Here is a 19,683-nt window from a genome sequence, read left to right as displayed (position 1 = left end):
TCCAAGTTTTCGACGGCTTGCGAGTCGTTCACATTTACATCGATGACATTCTGGTTTGGGGCAAAACCAAAAGAGAGCAACAAGACCGACTGAAGGCAGTCTTGAAAGCGGCTGAAAAAGCTGGCTCAATGCACAAAAATATGAATTCGGGTTGACAAAAATACAGTTCTTGGGTGATGTTCTCAGTCGGAAAGGCGTATCACCTAACCCGAAGCTTATTAAAAGTTTGATAGGTGTGCCGCTATCAGAATCGAAGGCTGATGTTCAGCGCATGCTCGGGGTGCCAAACTATTTTGGCAAGTACATTCCTTACCTGTCTGAAAGAACCACGTTACTGCGTGATCTTATCAAGTCTCGGAACGTTTTCGAGTGAACTGGAAACCACGCAAATGAATGGAAAGCGGTAGGACGCATCTTAACTTCAGGGCCAGTGCTCGCCATCTTTGACCGCAGAAAAGTAATTAAGGTGACATGTGATGCTTCGAAGAGTGGTGTAGGTGCTGTGCTTCTGCAATGTCAGGCTGACAACAGCTAGTGACCAGTTGCCTACGCTAAGCGCGTATACTGAAGGAAGCCGAACAACGCTATACACAAATTGAGAAAAAAACGCAAGGTATTGCTGTCGAGTGCGAAAAATTCTATCGATTTGTGTACGGTCGAAAACTTGTGATCCAAACTGATCTCAAGCCACTGATTTCAATAGCATCTAAAGAAATTTCAGACATACAACCGCACCTAAATAGTTTTTTTAAGGCTAATGAAATACGATGATTCTTTGCAGTTCTTCCCAGGGAAAGGACTTGTCTTAGCTGATATGATTTCGTGAGCGTCCCTAAAAACTGGAAGTTACAACGCCGGGGCAACGGAAGCCGTCAACGCTCATGTGGTACAACTCCTGGGCGCACTGAAAAAAACGAGCCAGAAACTAGCTGACGCATCTGCAAAGGACGACTAACTAAAGGTGGTCACGGGCAAGGTAACCGCTGCCGAAGAAGTACAAGGCCAGTTAAAACGATTTCCTACAGAGTTGACTGTCGTGAATGAAGTTTTAATGAAGGACAGCAAAGTCGTCCTATACCGAGAAGCATGCGGCGTGAAATTCTCGAGAGGGTTCACGCCGGACAACTCGGCTTGCGCAAGTGTAAAAAAAAGAGCCATAAGCCCAACGTTTTGGCCAGGACTTAACAGTGACACAACTCGGCTTATTAAGAGCTGCCCCACTTGCAAAAAAGTATGCATACAAGCAACCGCAAGAGCCTCTTCTTTTGCGAAAAACTCCAGCATGCCTATGGTGTCGGGTTGGTGCAGACCTATTTCAGTACGCCGGACAATCGTATGTTGTTGTGTTTGATGCCCTTTCGAATTTCCTAGAGGTCGAGAAACTGCGTGACACGACGTCAAGGACCACAGTGGAGGCTTTAGATGCTATGTTCACCCGCCGAGGAGTTACGGTTGAAGTGCGCACGGACAACGGGCCACAATTCGCAAGCCAAGAGTTCGCGCTCTTCGCGACGTAGTACGACTACATCAAGCCTTGGCTACCTCCAATCCAATGGACTGGCGGAGAAAGGCGTCCAAATAGTCAAGCGTATTCTGAAAAAATGCGCAAGCTCAAGGGGGAACTTATGGTTAGGTCTGTTGGCCTATCGCTCATCACCCTTTGAAGACGCATGGTCACCGGCTGAGCTGCTGCAAGGCAGGCGCTTCAGAAGTAACATTCCTCATTTTAACGAAGTTGCCAGAACGGAAGTGGGAAAGCACCAGCAACGAAATAAAGGTCAACCAATCTTACCTCTAACGCTCAGGGCCGTAGTTCGAATACGGGAAAATGTGTGGTCGAGTAAAGGTAGTAATTGCGAAAGCTGGGCTACCCTTACTTCTTGGGCAAACAATCAATTCCACTCCAGTAAAGTATGAACAAAAGGTCTGCATAAAGCTTCGTTCTACTTCGGTGCTCTTAATTTTGAAGGCCATCATTGCATTTTTAGGCATATAACGTCGTGGTTTCAGTTAAGTGTAATAATTCCAGTGTTTTTATGACATATTTCTCAGCGCAGTTACCTACTGCGAGGAGGTACTGGTTCCCATTCTGGCTGTTTTTTTTTATTTCAGTGAAGTTGTTTCTTCACTTAGACCACCTCAGAGTGAAGACCGCCGTTCTGTTCTGTATTTGTTCGATAAGGCAAATTATGACTTTTAGGCTTTGAACAAACACGCATGCATGCTCTAAAACTGATTGAACCTTTGCGTCAAGCCCATTCACGTATGTTTAATAGGATCCAATTTGGCATTTCTTGTTTTTCCTTTGCATCAAGCACAAACACAAACAATAGTGATGCAAGTGTCAAATCTACCCCTTAATTCCTCGTTTTATGCCATTCCGAACCTCGTTACCTCTATCGCTGTGTCGCAACAGTGTATTTCGGCGTAACAAATTGGTAACGAGCGGCAGAGGAGCCGGTGGGCCGGGATAAACGGCTTTTCGGTTGTCCACTCTGGGTGAAGAAGCTTAGTGGAGAAAGTAATACGTACCAAGCTCAGGAGATCAAAGCGACGTTTTCTTGGTAGTCTGTCTTATTCGGGCGACCTCCCTATACCATCACATTTATAATTTTTTAAAGATAAGTCTAAAAGTTTTAAAAGGTAACAGTTAGTGCACTAATTATAGTTCTTGAAAAGGATATATATATATATATATATATATATATATATATATATATATATATATATATATATATATATATATGTATATATATATATATATATATATATATATATATATATATATATATATATATATATATATATATATATATATATATATATATATATTGGCAACGTAAATATAGAAGAAAGCACGAACCCAGGAGTCCATGAAAAAGTCTCGGCACAAGGGTGGAGCAATGAATGTGAAACCGACTATAGTGGAATGTTGAACAAACTAAAACTAACAGCTAACATTGATCTGATATGCAGCTTATGTGCGTAAACCGAAGGCCTTAGAAAATGCGGCCGCTACAGCTATCAAAGCAATTTCCGTGCGGTCTAACGCTTCAACGCATAGAATGCACAGCAAGTACAAAGTTATAAGTCACGTAGTGATCTCGTCTGGATGTATACGTTGCACACAGGTGCCCCAGGGGACCACGTGTTGTTAGTCAAACTATCACTGTAAGCAAATATCAGTCGAGGTGGGATGTCTAGCATGTGAGCTCCCAAAGCTTCCCTGCCCTAATTATTTACTCCAAGGTAGCGGAGTGAAGCCATCACATGTCGTTGAAGACCCCTTACTTAATAACGGAGTTTATAGACCACGTGACTCTGTTAAACTCCTCACGGATGTTCAATTTTCATGGTTGGAGACTCCCTATGGCAGTATTGAAATTATTTTTGGCTGTGACTGTGTGTAACGTGGTGAGAAACTCTCTATGGGCATATTAAAAACCAATTTCGGAAGGGGCGCCTGTGTGTGTGTGTGTGTGTGTGTGTGTGTGTGTGTGTGTGTGTGTGTGTGTGTGTGTGTGTGCGTGTGTGTGTGTGTGTGTGTGTGTGTGTGTGTGTGTGCGTGTGTGTGTGTGTGTGTGTGTGTGTGTGCGTGTGTGTGTGTGTGTGTGTGCGTGTGTGTGCGTGTGTGTGTGTGTGTGTGTGTGTGTGTGCGTGTGTGTGTGTGTGTGTGTGTGTGTGTGTGTGCGTGCGCGCGCGCGTGCGCGCACGTTTATCAATAGACAATGAAATAATCAGTGTAACGAGAATTTCCAACGGCCGGTTTGGTGTTCACTGTGAACGTGTCAAGTTCTTTCTAAACGTTGAACCACGCTGGAAATAGGTCCGATTCGTCACCGAAACGCCGCGAATACCTCGCTTCAAAATGCCGAGTTACGACGGCCTGCGAATAATGATTTGATTGGTAACCAAAGCAAGCGGTTGCCACCGTAAGCTGTTGCGATCTTTATATATCTCTCTATCACTATCCCTTCTTATGTGTTTCTTTTTTTTACTTCTCTCTGTTTTTATATCTATCTTTGTTCTGTGGCTTTCACGTGCCTGATTATTTTTATGCTAAACTGCTGTGCACAAATAAAGATAAGGACAAAGAGAAGAGGGGACAGGGACAATTGCGACGTTATCCCATATTTTCATATCCTTGTATTTATTTGCGCACACCACTTTATCTTGAAATATTAACCGACTCGCCCAGCTAGAAGTTTTACTGAACCTTATTTCTATGCCTTGCTCTTTCTTCCTGTCTCCTCCTGTCTTTCTATCTTTGTATGTCTTCAGTCCCTTCATTTCTCTTTTCTTTTTCCTCCTCTTTTGGTTGATTTTTTTTGTTTTCATTGACTATATCTGCTTATTTTCTCTTTATTTCACTCTCTCTCACGCATTTCATTAGCTCCGCTTCCCTAAACAGAGTTTTAACACTCGCCCCTGGGGTTGCGCTGCTTGTCCAGTCTTGGTGGCGCATGCTCACCTGTAGAGTTCATCGACAAACGGCAATAACTACGGCGACCTACAACAGTTCCGCTCTTAAAACAGCACGAGAAGACGGGAATGGAGTGGAACTCACGTGAGCGCTGTATGTGTCAGCAATGAGATGTACGAGCGATAGGTGTTCACCCAGACAGTTATACCATAGTTAATATAATTATGAAGAAATAAAAGAATAGAGCGATAATAATGCATTAGTGGATAAATATTACCTAGCTTTAATTATTGCGCGAATACCAAAATCTGTCTTTTTTTATATGTCAGGCAACTGTATAGCCCAAAATGAAGAGTTATGTCTAAACTTGCACAAAGAAAATAAACAGTATCCCAAGCATAGGTGCTATTATGACCCTTTGTTACAGCAGCAGAAGTTAAGAAAAGTTTCTGAGAAGATCTTAAAGCCATAAACTGTGTTTCAGAGCGGTTTATAGTTAGGTCATTGTTGTTACATCATAAAACTACATTGCTGAGTACAGAATATATTTTTTATATTAAAGGGGGAGCAGCCTTGGCCTCACGTGATACGGAAGTCTCGTCAGTGTACAACACACTATGTGCAGAACATAATACACCCGGAGAGATCATTTACATAACTGATAAACGGGAGGGATCAAGAATGGACCCCTGCGGAACACCTTGATTATTAATCATAAGTGTTTTAGATTAAAAACCTTGTGTAAAGACCATGTTTCCTTTTTGTTAAACAGGTAACTTTTCAAAATGTTTAAGCGTGGTCCGGTAATACGAAACGAATCTAACTTACTGAAAATAATGAAGTGTTCAGGCGTGTCGAAGGCTTTAGATAAATCCAAGAATACTGAACTTGAAAAGTTACCGCTATCAATGGAATGTTTGATGAAGTCGGTCGAAGAAAACGGAGCATGGTTAGTGAAGCTTCCATGACGAAAATCAAACTGGGCTGGCTTTATAACATTTAAACTCCGAGAGGTAATCATCACGACGCTTTACGAACAGATGTTCAATTAGTTTACTAAATGATAGAAGAATCAGGATAGGTCTATAATTTTTAATATTATCTTAATCCCCTTATTTGAAGATTGCTACAACATTTGCACTGAATATAGAAGTTAAGTGCTGAGAAATGATATGAGTAACCATCTTAGAATGATGTGCACAATTGTTATCCAGAACGGGAGAATTGTTCTCAAGACTACGAATAGATGTTCCTATTTTGTCAGAGAAAAAGAGAAAGAGAAAAATGAGTGAGGCAAGCGCGACAAACTAGGGGAAGGAAAATTTTCTGAACAATTGGATGGTGAACAGAAATACTCGAGAAACAGATTAGCGATGTCGTCAGAGTAACAATAAGTAGCGTTATGATGAGTGATTTTTATTGTGCTGGAGTGAATTGGGGGCAAATTTCATAATTTATTGAATAGTTTCTATTGCGTTTTGGAATTTGCTCAAAATCAGTTCTTGTCACAACCATTGAATCAGCCATTGATTCATTTGAGAATGACAGTTTGCTCGTTACTCGGGTTAGTGCAAGAGGCCATGATTTGCTTGCGCGCGCCCATGCGCAATTGCAGTAAAAAGCTGTGTTTGCAACAAAAAAAAACATGAGAAAAGTGCTGAAAGTCCCGAGGTGCATGTGACGTATTTTCTTTCCCCGTGCCGTCCCTCCCTGCTTCGCTTCCAGCGCTTCAGTCGGGACGACGGAAGACAAAATGCAATTGCAGCGTTCGACAAATCTTTTTAACTCCGCTCATACTGGACGGGTTTCCGAAAAATTTTTGGGATGGCGGTGATGGAAAATTTTTGCCACTTGAAAAAGTGTTTCTGGGCCACTTGAAGGGTAGCTTTAGTACAGATATGAGTATATGATTCTATGTTCCGCATAGGGTAAGTAGCACACTTTTCACTAGGACAAAAAGGACTAGAAGGACACGATCCTCGTTGTGTCCTCGATTAATCGATTTATTTTTTTTGGTGATGTAACGTCATGAAGATGTAGTCTGGAAGCACGTGTCATATCGCATCGTTCACGTTTCATAAGACATCTAAGGCTGTAGCCTTAATACTCTGTGTATGACATGAGTACTTCGCTGCTCCTTCGCAACGACGCACGTAACTAAGTTTAGAGAGAAGTCTGAGAAGGTGGCGGCAGTCTAGCCAAGCGATAGCTAGAGTACATAATGGCGGTACTGCGGGCTCGACGTGGCAATGTATTCGTGGTTTTGTGTTTCTGTGCATGACTCAAGTTGCGTGAAAAATACCCCAAACACAAAGAATGCAAAGATAAGTGTCCTGACCACTTATGTTACAGCAACAGAATGCGGCGAGAAATGTGAAGAAATATGAAGCGACTTGAGCTCTAAATCTCTCGCTTAGGTCCTAGAATGAGTGCATCAAGTTTGCGAACGTGTTCTCTTGTTACTGGTCTGAGAGTCGAAGCTGGGTGAAACAAATTGACAAAAAAGACAACTCGGCAGAAGCTAAGCATGCAGTGTGCGCTGGTGTTTCCCGCAGAAAAATTTTCATTAAAAGGCGTTAAGAAAAGAAAGAAGGCGGGACCAAAGAAGGACATGACCTGGGTAAAATGTAATCGGGAAGTAGTTTTAACATGTGACGAAATATAACAGGTACATCCCAAATTAATCGAGTTTGGCAAACTCAGCTGTCTGGTCGGCTCGAAAAAAAATCGGATAATTGTTATTGCAATAGTGCTCAATTTTTTTGTATCTCACTTTATTGCTTCTTATTTTGGTAACGTTTTTTTTTCTTTTTTCTACATTTTGTTTGTTGGTAAGCACATGTGCTGTTCCGATTTATAGGATACTACGTTTTCTTGGCCAATCCGCCAGAGTGTGAATGTATTATGTTATTCTGGCTACAAGCGAAAAAAAAAACAGGCAAACAAACACACAAACAATATGAGTCGGCCCATTGCTTTGAGGGAGACATTTTCGATGAGGCACTATAGTTGCATCAAACCTTAAACCAGGCATGTAGGAAAGAATGTTTTAATTCCGCCAATGTTGTCGGCTATTTCTCTGGCTGACTGTTGCCATCCTAATTTTTAGTGGAATGGTGGCAAGTGATGTACTACGTGTTAAGAAAAGGTTTTTAACGATTTTGAGTACTTTGTACTGAACTGTGGGAGAGCAGTGAGCCGTCCGCATGGTGCATTAGAGCCGATATACCCATCGCGTGATAAAGTCGGCTACTTAAAACTCTACTTCTTGAAAAAGAAAATATGGCTCGAGAGTTTATTTTACTCGTGTGAATTTTTCACCTGGCCAGACAGATCTCGGTAGAATGTATGCACCTTCAAATTTATATTCAAATGCTTCTATCTTAGGGACTTTGCAGTAGCTCCGCCACGGTGGTCTAGTGGCTTAGGTACTCGGCTGCTGACCCGCAGTTCGCGGAATTGAATCCTGGCTGCAGCGGCTGCATTTTCGATGGAGGCGAAAATGCTGTAGGCCCGTGTGCTCAGACTTTGGTGCATGTTAAAGAACACCAAGTGGTCGAAATTTCCGAAGCCCCCTACTACGGCGTCTCTCACGTTCGCGTGGTGGTTTTGGGACGTTAAACCACGCGGATCAATCAATGAAGCCGATTTTGCAGTATACGCACAACACATACTGCAGACACTGTGAGGTTACTGAGAGAGGGATTGATGCTTGCGCGTGGTGCTTTGCTGCGCACAGGTACGCTCCTCGTGCATTAGCAGTAGCTGATCTAGCAGGTCCCACTATATCTCATGAATGGCAGCGCCGCTTTTCAGCTATTTCAAGTGCGGAGCCCTTTAGGGGCGTAAACTGTCGTATATGCTGTAGCCGTTGCTCGGGGTAGCGCAGGGAAAATTACCTATGACATAGCCAGCTATAGCACGTTGACCTCGCATTCACGCCAAGGAGAAGGTCTTTTTCCGCGTTGTTCTTCGAGCACCTTGATGATTATGTTAATTTTGAAACACTTTAGAGGACCGGTGGCCGTAAATGTTGTCGTCGCTTGCCGATATACAGGCAGAAGTACGTAAAAAATGCAAGCGAGAAATTTAGATGAAAAATGGGAATAATTGTATAGAAATATAGAAATAAATAGAGTGAAGAAATACAGAAAGAAATGGAAACAAAGAAAAGATAGAAAAAGGGGAGGAAAAGAAAAAAGGAAACGAAAGAGGAACGAATTGGGCTTCCTAGCTACGAACATCCGTCGCGCTTGGAATCACTAATGTGGAGTGGAATAAATTTACCTCGTATAGACATCCCGAAATACAGGGGAGATGAATATTAAAATAATACACATATCCTAAATATGAGCACTACTTATGGTAAGCATGGAAGCCTCTGACTACGTACAGTAATGTGAACCACTTCATAGTTTCCACTGAAGGTTCTTCCGCTAGGCTGAGCAACATCCGGCTTTTTGTGTGTGTGTATCTTAAAGCAGGATCCAAAAACAGTAATCCCACTCAGATAGGGCTAAGAATCTTTAAATAAGTCATTATAATTAACGGTGTTTTAATTCTAGGTATATTAACATGTGCCGGCAGCTTGTCACTCTGCTTAAAAACAGGAGAGGGGAGGGGACGCTTATGTATTACGAATTCTTACGACTGATGTGAACAGATGGAATAGATGAGCAGAAAAAAAGAAATGGGGAAGGGGCACAACACAGCATGCAGCGTGAAGTATGTGACTTTTATGTAACTGGGTTTTCCTGGGTTTAACTGGTCCTTTAATAGATACCACGAAACCCTAAATACCACTCGAGCTTTCCCGTTTCTAAATTTATCTTAGCACACAAGAAAATACACTAATAAACACGCGAGGTAGCTGCTTATGCGGAGAATATCTGAGCCTTGCGAGGAAAGTTCATATGCCACCGGCAGCGTAACTAGAATATCTCGACGCTCACTGACAGTTGGTTCGCACTAACACTTTTACAGAAAACTGCGAAAGCGGGAAAAAGACACGAGAAAAGTCGAGATGAAAAAAAAAAAAAACTCTTGAACTACCATAGCTGACAGGATTTCTGGATCTACAAAATCCCAGTGAATGAAGGAATTCTGTTTTTTTTAATCAAGATAAATAACATCTAAAGCACCATCACCTAAACCAGAGGTACATGCAGGTTAACTACCGCGCGTGTTTCAAACGGTGTCATAATCCTTGGAAAGAGTTTCAAGATAATCACGCCCGTAGACAACTTACAAAGTATCTCAAAAAATTATCTAAAAGTTGTTGATAATAAAGGGAACACAATAACAAAAATTCTTGACTAAGCGAAAACAAAGTTGCTTGGCGCACACAGGGTGTGCTTGAATGGCAGCAAAGAGGTGAGGACGAGGAGGAGTAGAAAAAAAACAACGAGTGGCAGGAAGGTCAACCCGACTGCTGCAGTACCTATTATTAGTGAACATGGTCGAGCAATGGCCATAAACAGTTACGAATGAATGAAAACATTTGTGAACTTGACTACAAAGTTGTTGCGATGGGCAATGGCGTAATGACTTTGTTTCTGGGCAGTGGGACCGCAGTCGTACTGTCTCTCTTTTCGTGCACAACAACGCCTTCCTATTAGACCGGGCGACAGTTAAGCTATACTCGCTTCGTTTCACACTTCGCAGGGTGTTCACACGATTGTGACCGCGAGAAAACTTCGTGTCCCTCGAGCATTAAACAGTCTCGAAAGGGAGAGAAAAGTAACTCGTTTGTGGTACAAGCACGAGATTCCACCCCACGCGCTTGTTCTTCTCAGGTGGACGTCTAATCTCTTCGGACCACTGCTTTAAGCTCCTTTTATTGCGCGTCGCATCACTGCCGTAACAGCCTGTTCCTTCCAGTCTGGCGCCGCAACAAGCTAGGTGGAATAAGCTTGCCGCCTCCTAATCGCCTTTGTACCTGAAGCCGGCGCATAGCTTTGGTGCGCGCCCTCGAAATACAATCTCTCCGCTCACGCATCGTTGCGGCTTTGTACTTGCAGACACCCAAGTCTCGCTAATGATGCCCGCATGGTGGCGTAGGCGGCACGCATAGCAGGCTTGCCATTCGGGTGCAACGATGTTACTCCTCGACTTAAGTGCTTCTTTCCATAGGTCGCAGATGAAAAACGCTCGTAAGAATATATAATGGGGGGTGGTATATATATACTGAACGTTTCGGCAAACTTTCGGGGGATTTTTTTCGGCTTCTGTCGCTGTTCTGGAACGGGCGTTCTGAGAAGCAGCAACGTATGGCCTTTCTGCTGCCGCCTATTAAGTTTCTTGGATATGGAGACGCTTCGCTCGTTTCTCTAGTGTCGTCATCCCTGTCTTCTCGGGTACAAAACGACGTGATCTTGAAGGTAGGTATGCTTGGCGCAGTGGCCGCCACTCGCACCTTCAGCATCGCTTCGAATCTATTTTTTTAGCGTTTACGATGGTGTTGAAATCTAGCTAATGCCGAAAGAGAATTACCTCAAGCACTGTAATTGGTGTACAAGAAATAGGCAGGATTTCGTTGATGAGGTCGACCGTTACTATATAGCTGTGACTTTTTTTTATGTTATTCCTTAAGCTCGTTGGTTATTTTTTTTAATGTTGTCTTAAAAAATGGCTAATTCATGCAAATTTCATAACATTGTGGCAGTGCTGAGCCAGCACTATGCAAACATTACACGTTAATGAGCGCAACTGACCTCTTGCATGTTTATGGCTCATTTCGAGAGTGCTTTTTAACACGTGTGCGTGGGTCAGAGTTCTTAATATGACTGCTAACAACCCGAGTGTCAAGAGTGTGCCCCTAAAAAAAATCTCCAAAATATTCCTAAAGCGTATGATGTTGCTTTCAGCCAAGCGCTTCATGTGTATGTGTCCGTTTGATAGAAAATTTAACCGCCTACTTGGTCTTTTGGATGAAGCAGTGCATGGAACAATATTTATTTACATTGCATGAATAGTGTCACATTGTCTGCTTCGCCATTCCCCGCATGTAGCAAATACACATTTGTTGTAACATTATCTGGACATTTTTCGGTATACCTCGACAATATGTGGCACATTGAAAACACAAAGCTCTCAGTCACAGACTCATTTTATTCTACCTGCGTTACCATTACAGCAAAAACGGTTTTATTTGTTGTATTTTAATTCGATGTAAATATTACCTTGTGAAAAACACACACACTGGTATGTTAGCGGCTAATGGCTCAAAATGGTACTCTGGAGGGTGTGGGTTGGATTCGTTGCAATGACATTTCAATGGGGTCAGATGCGAAAAGAATAATGATCTAATAGTTATGCATCGGCAAAGGTGCATCGGGTGGTAAATTCAAAATTTCCTTGAACAATGTACCTCAAATTATATCGTATCTTGTCTCACCAAACCGAAGGACAAAAGAAACGTCAGAGTTCTTAACAAGGACCCCCTACTCGGGGCCAGATTTTGTGTCCCTCATTCTACGCAACTCGTTCACATTGAGATAAACCTTAAAATTCTCTACTAAACACACATATTTCGTCATCACAACAGATGAAACAGTCATTATTACCTCTACCTTTCTCTCGTCTGAACCACAACTCAATTTTGCGGTTACACTGTTCTTTATCCTTCTACAATTGTATACATGCATGTAACGTCTTCCTTGTACATCAAATGTACTAACACAACGTTGCTTGACGCGCTTATAGCATAGTTTTGTTCGGAATAATTCATATGAACATGCGGTTATATGAATACACAAATGAACTCATGTGCGTCATTGAGAACCTTCCGTCATGCAGTTTCATTTTCAGTTTAATACAATTCAACTTAGAAAGCTCTGTACAAAAATATATGAAGACAATGGTCCCATATTCAGTGACTGCAAACGTTACCCTCCATTACAAATACAAAAAGAATGTGTAAAGTAGAAACAGAAAAAATATAGGATATATTTCTATATAAAAATATCAAAAAGTGACACAACTTATTTGTAGCATAAAAAGAAAATTTATACACTGAAAAATGACCAATATGAAAGCAAATAAAATTATCAATGAATGTATTTACAAAGAATGTAAAGCTTCATTCCATACCTAAATGAGTTTAAAGAAGTTTGCTGTTTAAGTGATAGTGGAAGACCATTCCGAATTTCAAACGAGGAAAATGATGATGACATTATAGAGTAGATGGTGTTACAGCGAGGAAGCAGAAAATGAAGATATTGTGAAAGCCTAGTGCGGTTATTATTATTACGCATTCTACTATAAATAAATGCACAAAAGTATACTTTATGCAGTAATTTAGAAAACAGAATACTGAATGATAAATAAAGAAACCTTAAATTAGTAAAATATAGTTATTCTTCAGAAGTGCACAAGCATTCTATTGGAATAAACTAATCATAATGATAGAAATATTCATGTTCTGTAAATGTTGAATAGATGTGAAGTGAACCTTGTATGTTTCGTCATGCAGTGGTCACATAATTATTATGAGTATGAATGAATGCAAAGTGTACTGATAATTAAACCTTTAGTGAAAAATGAGCAAAAGCAGTTTTTTAGTAAATCCAAACCGATGAGTACATTTTAAGTTTGATTGCGCTTTTAATACAGAAAGTGATACACAGTCGGTCGCATATACTAAATGACTGTTGACTGTTACTTCTGTTACACATGACAAGAACCTTCGATTAGTTTTAGATGAACAGAGAACAGAAACAATAGGAATATGTTTCAGACATTTCTAATCTTATTTTTCATTGCTCGTGCAAAACGACACCTAAATAAAATTCTATTATAATCACTACTTGTGCTGTAAGTGTGTCTGACTATCTGACGTTTTGACGAATGATCTTTTCAACGAATGGAATGGAATGGAATGGAATAAAAAGCTTTATTTTAATGGAATGAAAAAACTTTATTACATGGCTGCGAATTCCAGCGGGCCTTCTGCCTCCACTAAACTTCAGCCGTAAAGAATGCTTGTCAGCACTAACTTCATACCGTGTCAGATACGCCACTTATCATCGTTGACTCGGTGAAAAAAAATGAGGCGGCGAGGAACAGATAATGGCCTTAATTTATAATTCAGACACATATTATTCGAGCCACACGAAAGTTTCTATAAAAAAGAACAAAATAAAAAGGCACATCATTAAGAGTAGACTGTGCCGTTCAAGCCTCCACATGAGACCATCAGTCAAATATCTAACTTTTGTTATGCTGAAAGGCCGTTTTTGTTGAATAAGGAACACTGTGAAAAATAATTGAAGCGCTCTAAAAAGGTATGTGATAACGAATTTTAATATTGTCCTTTACAAGTGCCTACAATGTGGTGAGTTTATTATTATTTTTATCTGTTGCAGGGCTTCCAATAATTCATTGAATGACAGAGATACATAGCAATAAAGAACAATAAACCAAAGCCTCGGAAATCTAAACTGTAAAGCAGTACAAATAGTGAACTCGTTGCACAACATGACTGCGGCGGCTGCATTTTTGATGGAGGTGGAAATGTTGTAGGCCCGTGTGCTCAAATATGGGTGCACGTTAAGGAACCCCAGGTAGTCGAAATTTCCGGAGCCCTCCACTACAGCGTCTCTCCTAATCATACGGTCGTTTTGGGACGTTAAACCCGACATATCATCCAATTGTTACACAACAAGAGTGTCATGCAAAATTGTTTGCAAAAGCGATTGCCGTAAATGATTGTCACGATGGCTTCGGTAAAATAATCTCGAAGCAGCTTATGGCCAATTTTAGGCTGAAAATGAGAAAATGTGCCCCATGCTCCTCGCTAATGATACCACTTGCTAATTCAACTTATTTATAGTTACAGATATCAACAGTAGAACAAAATAGAAGATGTGAGTTAGCGTTATCGCTGGAACCAATGATAATATTCATATATTGCTATATATAAGTGGGCCACAACATTGGTACAGCTGTTAGTGTCCTTGGCTGCTGGCTCTTAGGGTGCGATTTCAATACCGGCCACGGCGTCTGCATTTTGGTGAAGGCTGAACTCTATAGAGGCATGTGTGCTAAGATTCAGGCACAGATTGAAATCCCTGGTGGTCAAAACTTCCGGAGCTATCCACCATGCATGCCTGATAACTATATCCTAATTTTAGCCCATACAACCTTACGAATTATTACCGCTTCGTAACCTCCTTTTGCAGCTGACCACTTTCATCTGATAGCATCATGCCAGACATCACGACTCATTCTTTCAAGCATTATTGTTGTAAATATTGCCGTTTTTCTTTACTTCGTCGTAGTCAACCAGTCACGCTTCATTCAAAGAACGGAGAAATCTTGATATTGTGTTTATTGCACGTTTTCATCAAACCTCAGCTGGAACCAACACGTCGTTGACATCTGCAACAAAGCCTTTAGTGTAATTGGTGTGCTAGCTCCTTGTAGACATATCTTACCCGCAAAGGTGAAACTGCAAATATACCATGCTCTTTTTCTTTCGCACATAAATTACTGCAGTTTGGTGTGGGCAACCACGACAAAAACTAACATAATGAGACTTTAGACCATGCTGAAAAAAGTTATTATACATGTCGCTAATTTAGAATATTTGTCATCAACACAACTTGTGTGTCGGGACTACGGTATTATTAAAGTGGAATATATGTATATCTTTCGCATTCTGCGATCCTGCTATTTCTCTTTCATTTCGTTTAAACAATTCATTGAAAATACCGCATGTCTAACTGCAACAAATGTTTTGTTGGGAACAAGAAGCAGTGATGTTCGGATTGTTCCGAGGTTTCGCAATAATTACAAGTCTCAAATATTGCAATTGCAATGTAATTTACCAACGATTCTCAATAAATACAGCCACGTAAACAGTTTCTCATTAAAAGAACTACGATCCGTTTTTGTAAATATAGGCTAACTTTTTCACGTTGTAAAATGTGCTGTCTGTACGATAGTACAATTTCATTTTTCTTTCAGTGTGTTCATCCATGCCGTACCGAACAGGTTATATGATATAATTCTGTCTGTATAATTTTGTTTGTCTGACATGTGATGTACATTGTATGATGCAGCACATACACAAGGAGCAAATTTGTATATATCTTCCCTGATATTTTCATCATTTATTTATTCATAATTTATTATTAAACATCATTTGTTTATCATTTATTTATTTTTTTGCTCGCGTCCATGTAATCTTCTGTGCTATGCTGGTATCAGGATGTTTCGTAGGAATGTATATATATGTTTTTATTACACCGTATTTGGTATTGTAATGTTAGCTTATGGTCTTTATTGTTATACACATCTTTGCCATTGTCCACCTGCCTTGTATAGGGTTCACTGGCCTCGTCAAGCTGTCCATAAACAGCTTTTAGCCAGTGAACCTCTCCAGAACCTGTTTCTTTCTGGGAAATAAATGATTTGATTTTGATTTGATTTGATATACTTGCATCTTTTTTTTTCAGAATTGACGCTCTGTGGACTGCTAGCCTGCTGAAAGCATGATGACCCACTGCGGGTGACTTCGAACAGTGGAGAACTAAGCAGACTAACACCAAGTCGACCGCATCTCATGAAATATGCCATCTCTAGATGTTCGGCTCTATCTGTGTGCTTCCTTGGTACGTTGTCTGTTTTGTGTATGAAGAGCTATTACAGCAGCGGCAACACATTTGAAAACCTGTGCTATAAAAAAGCTATTGCGCTTACCACTATATATACTGCAACATACGCGCGTACATGGGGTCATAATCATCCAGCTTACACGTAGCCTGCCGTGTGCAAGGACATCGTGGAAATCTTCAACTGAACACAGTAGGAGGAGGAAGACAATGTTGCGAAGTGGGCACTTTTCCTGTGTCAAATGCTACATGCTCTAGCTATCCAAATTTCAACTTCCGCCATTTTTTTTTCTGTATATAGCATCCGTAATAGAGTGAATTTCTGCGGGAAAGCGCATTCTGGTTACCCTACAACTTCAAGCTTACTATTGCAGCTCTAAAATACATGCAGATTCACAAGCAACATGCGTACTGTTAACGCGTATAAACAGACCTTATCGAGCGCCACTACACTTGGCGACCACGTGATGGTGACGTAGAAAGGTAAAGCTTGCCGATGGCACGTTTGGCCCTCTAAACAAATTACTGTGAGTGAATTCAAAAGTAGCCTCCTTTACGAAGCGAGAACTTTCAGACGTACGAAAGGAGGGCCCCGTCCACCCACAATGTTTTGTGGTTCTCGCAATAATATTTGATTGCTTTGAGTGCCCAACGTTTCATGCAGAACGTACGTCGCCAATATTAGAATATAGTCTACGTGAGCTTAGACACTCGGCCCTTGTTCATTGTTTCGTTTCCCAGTGAATGTACTTCTCGACGCCGCAGGGCTCATCGAGGCTTGCTCACCCTGACAACCCTGTAGTTAAGGCTCGCGACTGAGCACCCTAACCACTAGACCACCATGGGTTGTTCTCAGTGGCAGTTGTCAGCCTGCTCCCACCCCATTTTCTTTTCTTAACGTATATGTATAGTTGTGTTTATGTTTCGGGAGTAATAACTACCTGCTCTAAAGCTAAAGTCATTGCAAAAATTATTCGCAGCTGGCTGCCAGCAACATGAAGGTGACATCGGCACGACGGTCGATGTACGAGAGGGCTCCTGGTACCTGCCGCATGGAGAGTCAGCTCTACCTGGAGCCGCATCTTTTCAGCCAGCTAACCTGCGCACGCTGCTACAAGTACATGCCAAGTCTGGCCTTCAAGAATGCCTCGAGGCTGACGTATACGCTCTTTTAGTCTTTGTATATGCACGTTTTTTGTTTTTATGCAAAGGGTAGTCTCTCTATTGTTTAGTATCTTACAAACCAGATATTGCCATATTGCTGCGTTGAATATGTGTGACAATACGTCATTTGTGTTTTTGTAATGCGTAATAATTTTATTCTTGAACCTTATAAAAAAGTACTACTTATTCACACACCGGGTTGATGATGATTCGTGTTCACAAAAGGAAGTTGTACAGTTACAGAGAGCTCGTCTGGACTGAGTGTTATTGTTAGGCATATTAAAAATTCTAAAGGAGGCCGCAAAGGACCATAGCTAAACAAAAGATACTTGTGAATTGAGTATTTCGAAAGCGGCTAAACTTGCAGAAAGCTACGTAAACTTCCGCTTACTTAGGAACGTATAAATGTCCAATGAAGTGTTTGTTTTTTACTGGACGTCCGCAGAGACCTTAGCCCTCGGACCACTGCGATCGGCCATCAAACCATTCCCTCTAGTAAAGATATGTAGCCCTATATATGATATGGGTGCTTCGGTGTGTTCTACTTGGCGCATTTGATGGCGAAAGCGACTGTTTTTGTCTACAGTGGCAAAATAATTGATGTGAAAACCACTAACGCCGCATACGTGTGGCGTGGACACAGCTACTTCGCGTGTTTGAACATCTTTGCTCTCTCTTTCTTACTCGCCTCCTTTCCTTTTTATCCTTTGGCACCCATACTACACCCTTAGAAAGAATGAAGACTTCTTTATTCTCTTTTTCCACATATATATACCACTCTCTAATAAAAAATGTTAGCTCTTTCTTGAAGACTTCTGGGATGCACAACTGCCTAAGATAGAGTTAAATTGCGTCTTTAAAGGGAATTATGCATGTGAAAGTTATGTACAAAACCAAAGAAAGTGAAAATACTATTTCTGTCCCTAGGAATTTCGAAGTATTTTTCGTGTGATGCAATAGAAGTTATGCGAAGGCTTTTGCTATCCAGATTGAATTTACGCATCCGTCTTACCCGCCACTGGTCTTACATGTCATGCGATAATTGAGCTGATTGAAAATAAACAGCAGTGGCACTACGTCGACAAAAGATCAATAAGCTAACGCGTAGCTCTTTGCCGTAGCACGACGTATTGCTGTGTTGGTTGCCTCCTATCTATCGGTTTCTAAAAGCGTAGACCTTTAGGCTGATGCACACAGCAGCGGCACGGCTGATGTGGTGTGCTTTTAAAACCAGCTAATATGAGCTTTCGTACAGTCGCCTGCCAGGCTGACCCACGATTCGTGTTTCTGTACAGGTACTGTCAAGGTGGCTGGTTGTGTCGTGGAGAGTGTGGCCTCGAGTGTTTCCAACCCTATGGTAATGCGAGTGACGCGAGGATATTGGAAACATTCAAGAAAAAGTTTTACGCTGACCGATGGGAAAGCTGTTGTCTTGCTGCTCGGCTATGCTGCCGGGATATGCTTGAAGAGGAGCTCACTGAGCCAGCCGCTGCAACGGGTGAGCTGATTCACCATTGATGCGACAAGACGAAGAGTATTTACTTATTGGACAAGTAAATTAACTGAAAAAACATCAATGCGTAGCTGTTGCAATAGCGTGCAAGCTAAGCTATTGTGGTGGTGGAAGTAACGATGATGATGATGATGATGATGATGATTATTATTATTATTATTAATAAATATTATTATTATTATTATTGATGGTGATGACGATGATGATGTCAATACCACCTAATTCAGCAGTGAGCTGTCTCCTGAAAGCAACTGCACCTATATAGAAGTACAATTTATTAGAAGTTGCACAATCTATTAGACATAGCGAAATCAGTAATATAGATATTGATATAATATTTTGGAAACGCCGTAATTCTGCAAAATAATTTTGTAACATAATTATTTGGACATCGTTCAGTATAGGATGCTATACTAGGTGTTTCAAAAAGTGTGCCCGGAAATCCCTGGAAAATAAATAAAATGCCTAGTTTGCTCAATGCCTTCATAATAATTTATATGTGGAGGCAGATATTTTCAAATTACAAGATACATTCATTGTGACAGCAAGAAAAAATAACTGAACATTTTCAATATAAAACACAGGTGGTCGTGTAAAATGGGAGAATGCCAGTCCTTGCTGGGAACGTCCGAGGCAGGACTACTATCACACGCATGATGACGCACAGGTGATAGGGAGGAACTACTTGCTTATAATAAAAATGGCAGTATAAACACGCGCATGAAGTTGCTTCACTAGTGTTCTGCCCTTAAAAGCGTTCGTTTTGAGAGGGCTAAAGCGAAAGGAATGCCATACCCTGTGACGTGCTTCATCAGGGAAACATGGAAGACCTATATGTCGTGGTAATGGTTGTCATCGGAGGCAGTACTCACGGTCAAGCGATAATCGAGAGAATAATTTCACTCCCATACGACAATCCGATGGACAAAGTAAAGAATGGAGCTTGTACATGCTTGCAGTGCGAACTG

General features: G+C 41.1%; 1 protein-coding gene across 1 annotated transcript in view; it reads left to right on the top strand.

Annotated features, from left to right (window-relative positions):
- The window catches only part of LOC142806528 (calcitonin gene-related peptide type 1 receptor-like), a 205,627-nt gene that overhangs the window by 139,961 nt on the left and 45,983 nt on the right, over nt 1–19,683 (top strand). The window contains exons 3-5 of the mRNA XM_075891273.1: nt 15,883–16,038; nt 17,019–17,197; nt 18,498–18,700. Coding sequence (XP_075747388.1) covers nt 15,997–16,038; nt 17,019–17,197; nt 18,498–18,700 — 424 coding nt within the window. The 5' untranslated portion in view covers nt 15,883–15,996. The remainder of the gene's footprint in view (nt 1–15,882; nt 16,039–17,018; nt 17,198–18,497; nt 18,701–19,683) is intronic.

The sequence above is a fragment of the Rhipicephalus microplus genome, chromosome 1 (assembly GCF_043290135.1).
Source record: "Rhipicephalus microplus isolate Deutch F79 chromosome 1, USDA_Rmic, whole genome shotgun sequence".
NCBI lineage: Eukaryota > Metazoa > Arthropoda > Arachnida > Ixodida > Ixodidae > Rhipicephalus > Rhipicephalus microplus.
The sequence above is the reverse complement of the archived record's forward strand: the minus strand, read 5'-3'. Positions and strand labels throughout refer to the sequence as shown.